Source organism: Nicotiana tomentosiformis, chromosome 3, assembly GCF_000390325.3.
Source record: "Nicotiana tomentosiformis chromosome 3, ASM39032v3, whole genome shotgun sequence".
NCBI lineage: Eukaryota > Viridiplantae > Streptophyta > Magnoliopsida > Solanales > Solanaceae > Nicotiana > Nicotiana tomentosiformis.
Genome location: NC_090814.1, coordinates 144,935,233 through 144,949,564, shown reverse-complemented (window position 1 = coordinate 144,949,564; position 14,332 = coordinate 144,935,233). Strand labels below are relative to the sequence as shown.

Here is a 14,332-nt window from a genome sequence, read left to right as displayed (position 1 = left end):
ATTGAAAGATATCCCTATGTGCTTGTTTTACTTTATCTTATTCATTCTTGTTGCTCACTATTTGCATTCTCATAGTCAAGAATTCACATATCTCTATTTCTCTACACGATTTATATCGAATTGTATCGCATATCCTTAGAACCATACACAAATCTAACGTTATCCGATTTTTTCGGTAAATAGTTTGGCGCCCACCGTGGGGCTAAGGATAATAGTGATTGTCTGATATAAATCTATGGTATACACCAGCTTATAACTTCAAATCAGCAATGGCTTTTCCTATCGACCACGAAGCTGGCCTTCAAGATGAAATCAACAACTTGACACCCGGGGCCGGAAGGCCACTCGGTGGTGGCACTGAGGTTCGAATCGAAGCACCCAAAATTAGAGCCGAAGTACCGTTGGATGTAAATTCACAAATAGCTCTAGAGGCGCATCAACGTTCCGAACCAGAAAGAAACATTCGGGGTGATACTCGATCCGTAGCTCGAGACTTCCATAAATGTGGAGGAGATCATAGTCAGCTTATGGATGATCTTCGAGATGTTACAAGCCCAGCAAATAGCGATAGCTCAGTCGTAGAGCCAAACTCAGGAACAAAGCAGACCGGAGCCCAATCCGCTTCGAGAAATCTCCCATAGAACGGAACCAGCCATAGTGAAGTCAAATGAGCAAGAATCGGGGACTACTCCCGAAATTACTAAATTGCTCGAAGAACTCACAAAAGAGTCGAAGCCAATGATAAAAAAGTGGAAACATATAATTCCAGGGTTGATCAGATCCCGGGAGCTTCACCAATGATAAAAGGGCTAGATTCGAAAAAATTCATTCAAAAGCCTTTTTCCTCGAGTGCAACCCCAAAACCAATCCCCAAAAAATTTTGTATGCCCGAAATACCCAAATATAACGGAATGCCGACCCTAACGAGCACGTCACTTCTTACATGTGTGCTATCAAGGGCAATAATTTGGAAGATGATGAGATCGAATCTGTATTATTAAAGAAATTCGGTGAAACCCTGTCAAAGGGGGCAATGGTATGGTATCATAACTTACCATCTAACTCTATTGATTCTTTTGATATGCTTGCAGATTGCTTCATAAAAGCACATGCCGGAGCCATAAAGGTCGAAACCAGAAAGTCGGATCTGTTCAAAGTAATACAAAAGGATAACGAGATACTAAGGGAGTTCGTAGCTCGTTTTCAAATAGAACGAATGGATCTGCCACCAGTAGCAGACGATTGGGCTGTTTAAGCTTTCACTCAAGGTCTAAACGAGCAGAGCTCGATGGATTTACAGTGGCTGAAGCTAAATCTGATCGAGTACCCATCTATTACTTGGACTGATATGCACAATCGATATTAATCCAAAATAAGAGTTGAAGATGACCAGTTGATTTCTAGGTCCGTTACGAAAAAGCAAAAGTCGACCGGAGATCGATACCAGCCATATAGCGGAAACGATACTACTGCTGAGTATCCAAGGCCTCTTTCAAATCAACCTCGTGTACTGGGGGGCTTTATCATTGAACGCATCTATGATGATTATCAAGCTCGGTGCAAAGGAAGTTATTTCGTTATTTCATGACAAACAGTGTCTCAACAGGAAACGTTGTAAGAGCCAAATGGTCAAGGCGAACCATGCTTATGTAGTTGGCCCGAGCCGTGACGCAAAACATAAACCCATGTATAATGAATTGCAAAGAAAGCCCTCTTCTTTACCGATATTCTATGTTCAAGATTTATTATGCAAATCGGATCGAGTTAGAGCAAGCGCTCGCTCGACCATTACGCCTACGGGCTACATTATTTCGAGTTCAAATCATTCACTCGACTACTAAGCCTACATGCTACTTTTATTTCGAGTTCGAGCAAACACTCACTCGACTATTACGCCTACGGGCTACATTATTTCGAGTTCGAATCATTCACTCGACTACTAAGCCCACGGGCTACTTTTATTTCAAGTTAGAGCAAGCACTCACTCGACTATTACGCCTACGAGCTACTTTTATTTCGAGTTTGAATCATTCACTCGACTACTAAGCATACGGGCTACTTTTATTTCAAGTTCGAGCAAGCACTCACTCGACTATTACGCCTACGGGCTACATTATTTCGAGTTCGAATCATTCACTCGACTACTAAGCCTACGGGCTACTTTTATTTTGAGTTCGAGCAAACACTCACTCGACTATTACGCCTACGTGCTACATTATTTCGAGTTCGAATCATTCACTCGACTACTAAGCCTACGGGCTACTTTTATTTCGAGTTCGAGCAAGCACTCACTCGACTATTACGCCTACGGGCTACCTTATTTCGAGTTCGAATCATTCACTCAACTACTAAGCCTATGGGCTACTTTTATTTCGAGTTCGAATCACTCATTCGACTACTAAAGCCTACGAGCTACTTTTATTTCGAGTTCGAGCAAGCACTCACTCGACCATTACGCCTACGGGCTACATTATTTCTAGTTCGAATCATTCACTCAACTATTAAGCCTATGGGCTACTTTTATTTTGAGTTCGAGCAAACACTCACTCAACTATTATGCCTACGTGCTACATTATTTCGAGTTTGAATCACTCACTGGACTACTAAGCCTACGGGATACTTTTATTTCGAGTTCGAGCAAGCACTCACTCGACTATTACGCCTACGGGCTACATTGCATCAAGTTCGAATCATTCACTCGACTGCTAAGCCTACGGGCTACTTTTATTTCGAGTTCGAGCAAGCACTCACTCGACCATTATGCCTACGGGCTACATTATTTTGAGTTCAAATCATTCACTCGACTACTAAGCCTACAGGCTACTTTTATTTCGATTTTGAGCAAAACTACTCACAAGGCCCGAAGGCAACAGAGATTTAAATTCAAACTATATATTTAGTTTGAAAGGCTATTTTTCTTCAAAAAGAAGAAAGATTTATATTTACAATTTTTTGTACAGAGGTGGCTACTCTTCCAAAAGGAGATTCTTTATACAAAAATCGAAAGCTATATCGGTATCAAAGAACGCAGCGATTGACCTAAGGCCCTAAATGACTCAATCTTCATCGGAGGCCGTATTCTCGGCATCGCCCTCGTCTTCAGACTCCCCCGAGTCATCGGAGTCCTCCTCAGGAAAGGCCAACCTCCGAGCTTTATTCTCCTCTGCCCTGGCGACTTCAATCTCGGCCCCAACATCGAAGCCCTGAACTCTGACCTCCTTTAGAGCCTCTCTCCGAGCCGGTCACTTTGCATGTTCGACCATGCTCGCAACTTTGGCTTGATTAACCTCGACATCGATCCTGAACTGAGCCACCTTGGCATCGACTCTTTTGTTAGCCTCGGCCACTTCAGATCTGCCCACTTCGAGTTCTTTGGTCAAATCTGCTTTATCTAAACTGGCCGAATCTAACCAATGCTGAAGCTCTTTCATCTTTTCGATCAGCCCCAAAGCATTTTCCTTCGCGGATCGAAGTTGGGCATCTGACAACTCCAACTGAGCTTCGACGATTTCCTTTTTTGAGGCAAGATTATCCATACACTTTTGAAATTCTTCTGCCTCGGCCAGTAGCGCATCTACCTGTGAGTTAAGCCGTCCAATCTGCTCGATCCTATGCCGAACCTGCAGAATCGGATCGTTAGAGGTTATCTCCTTTTCATCTTCACTATCATGGAACATTCGGAATACCTGCTCAGCCATCTTCTCATGTTCTTCCCGAGCCGCTGTCAAATCTGCTCGAAGTTTCTCACTAAGAAGCTTGTACGAGTCACTCTTCTCAGTGAGGCTCCGAACCTCGACGTCATGCTCATCCCTGATTCGAAGAAAGGCCTCGTGATGTAACACCGAAGCCTGCAAATAAAAGGAGAACCATTAGAATTACCTGCAACTCTGTGTAAAAGAAGCAACAAAAATGCCATCAGAGTTACCCGATTCAAAGCATGTTGGGACTCGTTGAAGAGACAGGCGGGCCCCGGGCCCCACCGCATTCATCACTGATTGATCTTCTTCGGTCACCAAGGATCGAAGGTAACTGGCAATCCCCACAGGGGAAGGAAAGATTCAGGTATCCGCAGGTACGGAGAGCACTATCTTCCGCCTTCGATCGGGATCGATACTCGAGGCCGAAAATTGGTCCACCAGTTTATGAATCGATGAAGGCTCGGTGGGACCCGACCACGACGCCTTTTTTGGGTACCGACATTCCACCAAAACCGGTAACCTCCTCCGAGGAACCTGACTCGAGCCCCTCCAGAAAACCGTGGATATCGGCCGACTCCTGAATACCCTCATAGGACCGATCCTCCAACATGACGGCCTCTCGAATCATGGCATCCGAAATTTGTGGGGATCCGCCAATGTCAACTATACTGAACTCATCCCTTGAAACATTTTCTACTGTCCGATAAGATCCACCCTCGGTATCCCTTCCAATCATCTTAGCTCGAGAAGGGATAATCTCGGCTTGTTCTTGTTCTGGGATTATGGCCAAGGTTCCCTCATCTGCTTCCACCAAATTGGAAGACTGTTGAATCACAACATTAGCCCGTACGCAAGCTAAATTCTCCTCTCCTTCTTCGGGCTCGTCCCTTGAATGGCGGACTGCTTCCGAAGACATAACACCATAGCCCCCCTTCGTCTTTCGAGATCTCTTAGCGGTTTTCTTCTTTTCCAAGCTCGGGGAGCCCGATACGTCTTTTCTCTTCCTTTCTTTCACCTGCTTCAGGACAGGAACTTCTTCGCCACCAGATGGCGGCCTCATGACTACATCTTTTCCAAGTCCTACATAAGGGAAGAGGGAGATTTACCATACAAATCGATAAAGAGACAAAGTCGATAAAAAGATTTACCATGACTGCTGGCCTTTCATCGACCCTTTAATAATTCGACCCAAGCACGCTCGGAATACGGTCTCTGTAACACCAGGCTTTCGACCCATTGTCTAAGATCCGGGATCGGTTCCGGCATTCGAGTTACGGTTGTGATGAGGAAAAATAGGTCAACAAAATAGAAAGCAATCACAAAATCAAAACGGGTAAAAGGAAACATTTACTCACGACTCATATTCCATTTCTCGGGAAATGGCAAGTCATCGGCAGGGATCAGATCCGAGGTTCTGATTCGAACAAAACGGCCCATCCAACCCCGATCCCGGGTCTCATCTATGCTCGAGAATGGCGCTTTGGTTGCTCGGCAAGCAAGCTTGATAAGCCCTCCTCTATAAAGTTGGGGACTGTAAAGACACAAAAGATGATCAAGGGTGAAGATACGCCCCTCGACCTTGCTCGAGAAAAATCGAAGAAGAATCACTATCCTCCAAAAGGAAGGGTGGATTTGGCCGAGGGTCACATCGTACCTCTTACAAAAGGCAACGATGACAGGGTCTAGGAGTCCCAACGTAAAAGGATAAGTATAAACACTTAAGAATCTTTCGACGTAGGTAGTAATTGATTCATCGGGCGAGGGGATTACTACGAATTTATTATCCAGTTGCATTCTTGTATGACTTTATCGAGAACTTTTTCGGTGATTGAACATTGGTACCTCGACATCGGCTCACACCGACCCGGTCTTGGAGAAGGCTTTTCGATTTTAAAATTGCCTACGGTCGAACACCCAACCAGAACGAATTCCTCAGGGTGGGGCTCTTCCACATCCTCGCCACTAGCAGGTCGAGATAAAGAAACAGTCTCTTTTTGCGGAACAATTTTGGACGTTTTTGCCATTTAAAATTTCGCAAACAAAGAACGGAAGTATTTGGTGTTCTGAGGAAGAGTTTGCAGTAAAACTCACAGATTTACAGGCAGAAAATGCAGAAAAGACGAGAAGGAACTTGCAAAATTTGGAAGATTGAAAACGTAAAAATGATGAATGGTGGAAGGAAAGGCTATTTATAGATTGAAGCAATGACGGTTCAATATCAGAGGTGGCCGACCACCGTCTGACACATTAAATGCCTCGGTAAAACCGAACCGATGGGACATCTATAACATACGTCATGGTCGGGATCGATAAAAACGTCAGAATATATCTGATCGAGCTATTGGGAAATCATATCATTTCTCGCCACATCCTTTTCCGAGATCTGAGTCAGTCGTACGGACCGATCGAGACGATAATGTTTCGATCAAAGGATATCTGCATGGCAAGCTCGGTCGAGGTCTGAAGTAAGAGCGGCGAGCTTCGAGCTCTAAGACCGATCAATGAAAAGCTCGATATCATTATCGAGCCCATATCCAAATCGAACTTCGAGGCAAAGCGGAGATTATCGAGGATGCATGGACCGACCAATACTCACCCCGAATACCGAGACCCCAAGTTAGAATCGAGCTCGGGCCAAGGCCGAGGGCTCGATCCAATACCAAGCTCGAGCCAGTATCGAGCTCGCAGACTAGGGCCGTTGCAACCGCACTATGGGAGAGCATCTTGGCGGAAATCGAGGAAAAGACAATACATCATGGGCTCTCCACTAACGTATTTTTTATTATATATAAAATAGGATCCCTCTACTATAAAGAGGGACATGGATTGTAAGCAAGGGCAACACACCGTAAAAAAATATCACTTCTCATATTGAAAGATATCTCTTTGTGCTTGTTTTACTTTATTTTATTAATTCTTGTTGCTCACTATTTGCATTCTCATAGTCAAGAATACACATCTCTATTTCTCTACACGATTTATATCGAATTGTATCGCATATCCTTAGAACCATACACAAATCTAACGTTATCCGATTTTTTCGGTAAACAAATATTTAAACATAAATTTGAGCAATACAAAAGCTAGCTTTTAGGGTGACATTTTTACAGATATTTTCACCACAGTATCTATTCTGGTCATATAATCCAACAAATTCTTTTTAGTTGGTAGGCGTTGTTCATTCTTGTTCAGAGCTTTGATGAAATATATAATAATATAAAAAATTAACACCGTTGCCGGAGATCGAACCCGCGTCGTCCGGGTGAGATGCAGGAACACTTACTGCTATACTACAACGATCTTGTTTTTCCAAGCGGCATAGTTCTATATCTAACGGCCAGTCATCTAAACGTAACAAACCAATCCGCTATTAATATGGAAAGACATCACATTAATCAAGCAAGCAAAATGTTTCTAGCGAAAAAAAAAGAAGAAGATAGCAAAATGGATATTTTTTGTATATTAATATATATGATACATATATTTTATTAGTGGATATAATTATTTTTGGGTTATTATTACTTTTATCTCGCGCCAGAAACTATTTACATCTGGTGACCGAAAAAGCATGTAAAATTTATATAATTTTTGCATATAACATATATATATATATATATATATATATATATATATAATTTATACATTTTTTTTACTATTATTTTTACAACGGTTATAAAATATCATTTTCCATTATTTTTGGCCGACCGGCAAAATGCATAAGTTAAGCGATTTATATTCCATGTTTCCGCTGTGGAAAATAGCTACACGACGCAAAAACATTAAAACTTACCACGAGACATCCATTATTTCTGTTTTCATTGCCACTTTTATATTTAATCAACTGACGATAAAGGATAGTTAGGATAGGTGACTTTCGACTTATATAATATGATGATCACCATGGAATATTTACATTCCCATCTAACAAAAGTAACAAGGCATACTATAAACTTCTGCTCCCTACATAAGATTGAAAAAAGAACATCTCGAGCACTAACTAATCTTCAAATCAACAAAAAATGACTAGCGGTAGCTACGGTAACTGGGGCTGTACATGCAACTCTCAGCATATGCCACTAGGTTCTCAGGTTGCGGTAGACGAGTGGCCAAACCTGTTGGACAATGAAAAAGACACATCAATAAATTGCTAAATTATACTATATAAAGTGTGAAGTCTTACAGTGACAAGATTGTAGAGGAGAAAATTAGATACCTAGTTCATATGCTTTGGCTGCCACCTTGGCAGCAATGTGAGCTGAAATCTTTCTTATGTTGGAAAATGGTGGGTATATTAGTCCCTTCTCAAAGTTCTCTTGACTAACTTCTGCTGCTAATGCTTCCGCTGTTCAGACGAAAAGATTGGAGAGAGAAATGTAAGAGTTTATGAAGCAGAAACGGAAGTCATTGTCCATGTTACTTTTAAGATTTAAGCGACTTGGATAGCGAGGATTCATATAGCTGATCTCAACTTGCTTGGGATTAAGGGACAGTCGTTTTTTTGAAATGGTAACTAGTTTTATATTCAGAAGCACAAAGGCTGTGCTGGCCATAATACAGAGGGATGGACCAAAATATACAACAAAAATTCCTATCTTCTTACAGAGTCCCTAGAACATCTATTATAGCTTACAGAGTCCCTAAACTATTAAGGGATAGTCTTTGTTATTATTGTTGTGATAAGTGAGTATTTTTTTTTTCCTTTTGCTTTTTTCTTTTGGGCTTCAGGGGTTAAAGATGTGACCAAGTTGTGGCGTTGTGTGAAAATCCAGCCAATACAAGGAATTGGAATAATATCAGCTGCAATGAAACTACTTCAGATAATGTGACATTATCGATGTACCAAAGTTGGAGGTAAGAAGCTTCTTGTGTAGGTATGAATCTGTATACAACTAGCAAATATAAACTTTGAAACTTAGGTAAGTCTTTTTAAACATATGTATAAAAAGAACATATTTCATTTAATTTAGCCCCTTTCATGCTTACTATAACTAGTTATTTCGGTTTTCTATTAGCGGCTTTAACTATAACCTCAGCTCTATTTATAGGCCTGAGCAAGATACAACCTTCTTAATTTAAGGATCGCATTCAACCTACATCACGTAAAATGATCTAGGAGTAGTAGAGGTATAAAATGCATAGCTTGACGTAGAGCATGAGAGACCACTGGAATGAAAATGTAGTTGGACAGAAGATGGACTATGTGATGGTGTCAACTGGAGCAACTAAAGCGGACCTGGTTTTGCAGTTCCATATACAACTTTTATTAACATCAACTAGCTCTCATTTTTCTTTTTTCTCTCTTTTCCTTTTTTTTTATGCTTGAAAAGCAACTGGTTCTCATACTTGCTATGTTGCCTGGACTTTCCAAAAACGTCTACGGGTGCCTTTTGGATCCTCCAGAAGTAGTGTATTTTTGGAGGATTCCACACGGGTGCAGCAACATTTTTTAGAGTCCGCGCAACATAGCATACTCGTTAATGCACCACCTTAGTGTAGAGGTTGGAAAGATGCCAATTCCAAGTCAAATGTGAGTAATAGCAGATGCAAAGAATTTTAATCAAGAAAATCTAGAAATAGAAGCGTTTTTGCATTGCCAGGGAACAGAATCTCCATTCCCTCTCTTGAAAACAGCAAAATTAAGCTTCTCGTTGTTAATTATATTTACTGCTGTTCTTTGTTCCACAAATATATTTATTTATTAAGAAAGGAGAGAGCAATTAACAGCAGATATTATAATTTGCAGAACTTACAGGCTGCCAGGAGCATATCATCATGAACGCGAATTGCACCGGAAATTATCAGTCCCAGACCAAGCCCAGGAAAGATATATGCATTATTTGCCTATAAAAGAGAAATTTAGTACTCATACTGTATACCTGTTAAGAGGAAATGTAAGCCACATTGTTTTGACATCTCAAACCTGGCCAGACACGAAGACTTTCCCTTTGTACTCAACTGGAGCAAATGGACTCCCGCTAGCAAAAATGGCTCTTCCCTGAGTGGAACGTGAAAATATTATAGAACTTAAAATCAGAACATATGGGAGACAAGAGCACTGACATAGCAATACCAAGTTCATATATAAAAAGTTGACTGTCTGTTAATTTACCTCACTCCATGTATAAGCCTCCTCAGCAGTACATTCAGACTGTGATGTTGGGTTGGAGAGAGCAAAAATAATTGGTTTCTGCATTGCAGGCCATTAAGAACAGTACGTTATTCTTTCTTATACATAATACCCAACTCAGGTGGGACTGCAGAATGTAGCTTTTCTCCAAGAAGGAGTTCAAGGAACGAGGAGTAGTACCTCATTGAAGGTTGCCATAGCTTGTACCACTTCTTTAGTAAACGTCTTCCCAGCTCCAGAAGACCCAATCAAGACGGTTGGCTTAATCGACTGGCACACAATTAATACGAGTTGAGAATAGAATGATACTGGTTTGGGGGGGGGGGGGGGGATCGCGAAAGAGGGAGGAGGTGATGTATTCGTACCTTCACAGCATTCACCAGTTCTTTTACTGGCTCATGGTTATGAGCCCAGGGCCTCTTAAAATGTTGAAGTGACGCCATACGAGACCTAACAATCAACCCCTAGAGGAAGAATGATTTGTGGATGCTTAGTATAGTAAAATAGCAGTGCAGCAGAATGATAGACAACAACGACGACGACGACGACCCAGTAAAATCCCACTAGTGGGGCCTGGGGAGGGTAGTGTGTACGCAGACCTTACCCCTACCCCAAGGGGGTAGAGAGACTGTTTCCGAAAGACCCTCGGCTCAAGATGGCAGAATGATAGAAAGGATAAAATATAGTATGATGCAGGGGATTTCAAATACCTTAGAATCCACCATCCAAATTTTCTTACGCGTCTCTTCTGGAGGGGCTCCAGTCTACACAAGAAAGACTAATGCATAAAACACCGCATATTTCATTGTATTAAAGGTGGTTGAAACTTTTGACAGGAGAGCACTAATCAAAACATAGACAAATTGCTTCCTTCAAGTCCTAACCTGCTTTGACATCTCAAGAGCTATGAGTTCTGCTATCCCAGTACCAGCCTGCATTGTCAACAAGTGATTTACCAAACATAAACGGAAATTTAAAGAAACAGAGAATGGAAGGGATAACTAATATATGATCAAATCCAGCTCTGCAATGGATGGAATATGTACCTCTCCAGCTCCCAGGAATAAAAATGTATTCTCTGCTAAGGTTCCTCCCACCAAGTTTAGTGCTGACATGAGCCCTGCAAGGACCACAGATGCTGTCCCCTGTAAGAAAGCACAGAACAGGAAGATGTTAGTAACAGCATCGTGTATCAATCATACAAATGCCACACCTACGTCTCCTTACAAGAATGAGTCCTTATCTTACCTGAATGTCATCATTGAAAACAAGGTGGTTAGTTCCATACTTTGCAAGAAGGTCAAATGCGTTATGATTCCCAAAGTCTTCAAACTAGTGATGTATATAATGAAGTTAGAACACAAAGTGAAGTTCGATTTACATATGTACAACTTAGTCAGAAGAAAACCAACCTGAATGAGCACTTTCTCACCGTAATTCTGCTTGACAGCAGACATAAATTCATCCAGGAGTTCAGCATATTCCTGAATATAGAAGAAGCATCAAGTAAAGAAAGTAAAGAAGATATACAACCATCTATGAGATGCACTTTAAGACCTAGCATTGTAGGAAATAAAATTGTGAACCTGTCCTCTAGCTCTTCTTTGCTTGAGCCCAATGTAAAATTCATCTTTTAACAATTTCTCATTGTTTGTGCCCACATCAATGGTTATCGGCAAGCACTGAAAAGGGAGAAAGGGTAATCAAGATACAACACTATTTGTGAAAGAAAGGCATCATGTCCATTTCTAGCAACCGTTACATTTTCCCTACAGAAACTTACAGCTGACGGCCGAACGCCTCCAAGAGCGGTGTATAAAGAGAGTTTCCCCACAGGTATCCCCATTCCCTGTCAAGATGCAATGATTTTCAGTAACATGCCTTTAGAAACATAAGATAAATATGCTAACAGATATGTAGTAGGTATGTTAAAAAATAAATTGGTGCATAGAGGATCTGGGAGCATCAGTTATAAGACAAAAACTAGTTTTCTGTTATTCCTTGACATTCACCTAAGATGATTTCAAATAATTTGAGTGAAGTTCAAATACAACATACCTGGCAACCTAGGTCCCCAAGGCCCAATATTCGTTCTCCATCAGTTACAACAATTACTTGAATTTTCTTCTCAGGCCAATTCTTTAATACCTCAAGAATTTTGCCTCTGCAAATGGCTACCACATTTCAGTTTAAAATGAAATAAGAAAAAACCTCGGGCCACTAAATTGAGAATTATCTATTGAGTTCCCAATACATACTTTTCTTTCAAGCTGATAAAAAGACCTTGAGGACGTCTGAAGATGCTACCATACTTCTGGCATGCTTCGCCTACTGTTGGTGTATAAACTACCGGGAGCAGCTCTTCTACGTTTTCCATGAGAAGCTTGTAGAATAGCCTTTCATTTCTCTCCTGCAACAGGATGCATACAGCAAGAATTTGTGTATTACGAGGCCAATAAAGTTGGGCATAAAGATGTAGATGGACGTGATCCAACTAAGATCTATTTGTTTGGGACGTCCCAGGTGTAATCAGACTCCAAATATTATATTGTCATCATGCTCAACTTAGTATAACTTAACAGAGAGCAGAAACCGAGCATTATAAAAATCATTTGTGCTAATACCTGAAGATCCATCATAGCTATGTACCTTTGCAGTGGTACATCATACTGACGCAGATTGTTCATCAATTTCTCAACCTGAGACAAGAAAAATGACACAGTGATGCAGTTAAACAGTGAGCTTCCATTTGATCAGGGAGGGGAAGACTGGGAGAAACATAAATCAAGAATATGCAAAAACCAATATGGACAACCTGAAGCTCCTGATCAACAACTACAGGAGGAAGAAGACCCCGCAAATAGTGGGAATCCCTTTCTTTCTCACTGAATGCAAGCCCTTTGTTGTAGTTTGGATCACGCAACAATGAGTATCCGCTGCTCACCAAACAACCAAATCATATTCATAATGGACATAAAAGAGCACTTGTCAAATTCAGCTGTTTATCCTCTTCTTTCTTTCATTTTTAATGTAAAGCTGTTCATCCTTTTAAACACCAAAAAATATTGAAGTTGATCAACGCAACCATGACACCATTTTCAGGTGAGTTCAAATAAAAAAATATTTTTGAATATTTTTAACAAAAATGGATACTTTTGAATTCACTAAGCCAAATATAGAAATCACCCAAATTGTCGTGTACAGAAACCAGAGGCACTTTATATATAGCAAAGGGTTAAAATATGTCTGATTTATTTATTTTCTATTTTTCTGGTTATATAAAAAAATTATAAACATACCATAAAAGTCCAATCCAAGTGGCATTTTACAATAAAAACAAATAAAATCTGTCCAGGGCAAAAAAATTCATTCTTTAAAAGAATCTACTACTAATAATTAGTCGAAGAAAATAAACACAGATTGAAAAAACAAAAAAATAAAAAAATCCGAAAATCAGATCAGTGCATTGGAATTGTCGAAACATAAATGAAAAGGTCAAATGTTTAAACCTAGCAACAGAGTGAGTCCAAGGGGTAATAGTTTGATCTTCAGTGGCACTATCCTCGCCGTAGACGTCGCCGACTCCTCCACTGACCGCCGATTTTGAATCTTTTTCAATAAATGGAGCATCTTCCTTCATCTCCTTTAAAGTATTCTCCATTAAAATACTAACATTCCGGTCTCCAGGTTTGACATTTGAGCTCACAGACGCCACCACCACCATTGGAACTAACATCCTTTTCGGAGACTGAGTCAAACATCTTGAAACCCCAGATACCGAATTGTTCTGCCGAAAAAAAAAGGCACGTAAGATCATCTGCTGTAACAAACATTTGTAGAATTAATTAATCTGGCTTATTCGTCTCTTTTTTTTAAAAATAAAAAATAAAAAATTGTGTTACAAAAGTTATTACCGTAAAACTGCTTCCGTTCAATGAGAACATTGTGATAGAAGTAGGAGAAAAGACAGAGCTTTTAGCAGTGATTTGAAAAAGGGAAAGAGAGAAATTAAGAGAAGAAGAGGAAGAGTGTAATGGTAAAGCTCTTAGCTCTCCTCTCCTTCTTATGTACTTCTCTATCTCTCTCTCTCCTACCTGTAAGTTCGCTTTTTTATCAGGGGTTTTTGCAAGGAAAATGCGGCTACAAGACGCTGTAAATTTCACTCTGGACAAGTTAGGTAGAGATACATTAATAAAGCAGGGATTGTAATATAGGTATTATAATAATACATGGATTAGTGATTCATGAATTACTTGTTGAATGGTTGATATATCACAAATTAGTATATAATGTATAATTTAAAATATTTATTTTGTCTTTTAATAAAATAAAAATATATATTTATTATTATGAGGGTTTATATTATCAATGTAAAACTTTAATCCATGTATTGCTAGTACCCGTACTTTTATTTGATATAATATTTCGTATAGAATGGACATGAATTTTTGCATATATTTATGCATGTATTACGCATGAGAAAACAAAAGGTAACAACCATTGTATA

At 40.2% G+C, this 14,332-nt stretch overlaps 2 protein-coding genes across 3 annotated transcripts; both read right to left on the bottom strand.

Annotated features, from left to right (window-relative positions):
* Nucleotides 1-3,242: 3,242 nt before the first annotated feature.
* LOC138908629 (uncharacterized) lies at nt 3,243-4,758 on the bottom strand. Its single transcript, XM_070199308.1, has 2 exons — nt 4,195-4,758; nt 3,243-3,848 (listed from the first exon to the last, which is right to left on the bottom strand). Exons 1-2 carry the CDS (start codon nt 4,756-4,758, stop codon nt 3,243-3,245), a joined length of 1,170 nt encoding a protein of 389 aa, XP_070055409.1.
* Nucleotides 4,759-7,553: 2,795 nt separating this feature from the next.
* Nucleotides 7,554-13,939, bottom strand: LOC104088096 (NADP-dependent malic enzyme, chloroplastic). 2 transcript variants are annotated; one of them, XM_018768062.3, is made up of 20 exons: nt 13,740-13,939; nt 13,335-13,642; nt 12,641-12,761; nt 12,450-12,524; nt 12,084-12,235; nt 11,884-11,989; nt 11,609-11,674; nt 11,412-11,507; nt 11,238-11,309; nt 11,074-11,157; nt 10,872-10,970; nt 10,710-10,757; nt 10,536-10,589; nt 10,191-10,289; nt 10,006-10,095; nt 9,808-9,885; nt 9,619-9,693; nt 9,449-9,539; nt 7,912-8,040; nt 7,554-7,810 (listed from the first exon to the last, which is right to left on the bottom strand). In XM_018768062.3, the coding sequence occupies exons 1-20, from the start codon at nt 13,767-13,769 to the stop codon at nt 7,722-7,724; spliced, it is 1,962 nt and encodes a 653-aa protein (XP_018623578.1). In that variant the 5' UTR covers nt 13,770-13,939; the 3' UTR covers nt 7,554-7,721. The 2 variants fall into 2 exon arrangements, with proteins under 2 accessions (XP_018623578.1, XP_009591013.1); XM_009592718.4 differs by having other exon boundaries at nt 13,335-13,612; nt 13,740-13,937.
* Nucleotides 13,940-14,332: the final 393 nt, after the last annotated feature.

Coding starts and splice junctions, on each gene's coding strand:
- LOC138908629 (XM_070199308.1), bottom strand. CDS start 4,758: ATGAGGCCGCCATCTGGTGGCGAAGAAGTTCCTGTCCTGAAGCAGGTG. Junction 3,849..4,194: donor CCGGTTTTGGTGGAATGTCG/GTACCCAAAAAA, acceptor TTTTATTTGCAG/GCTTCGGTGTTACATCACGA.
- LOC104088096 (XM_018768062.3), bottom strand. CDS start 13,769: ATGTTCTCATTGAACGGAAGCAGTTTTACG. Junction 10,971..11,073: donor TTTTCAATGATGACATTCAG/GTAAGATAAGGA, acceptor GCTTTCTTACAG/GGGACAGCATCTGTGGTCCT. Junction 9,694..9,807: donor AGGCTTATACATGGAGTGAG/GTAAATTAACAG, acceptor CGTTCCACTCAG/GGAAGAGCCATTTTTGCTAG.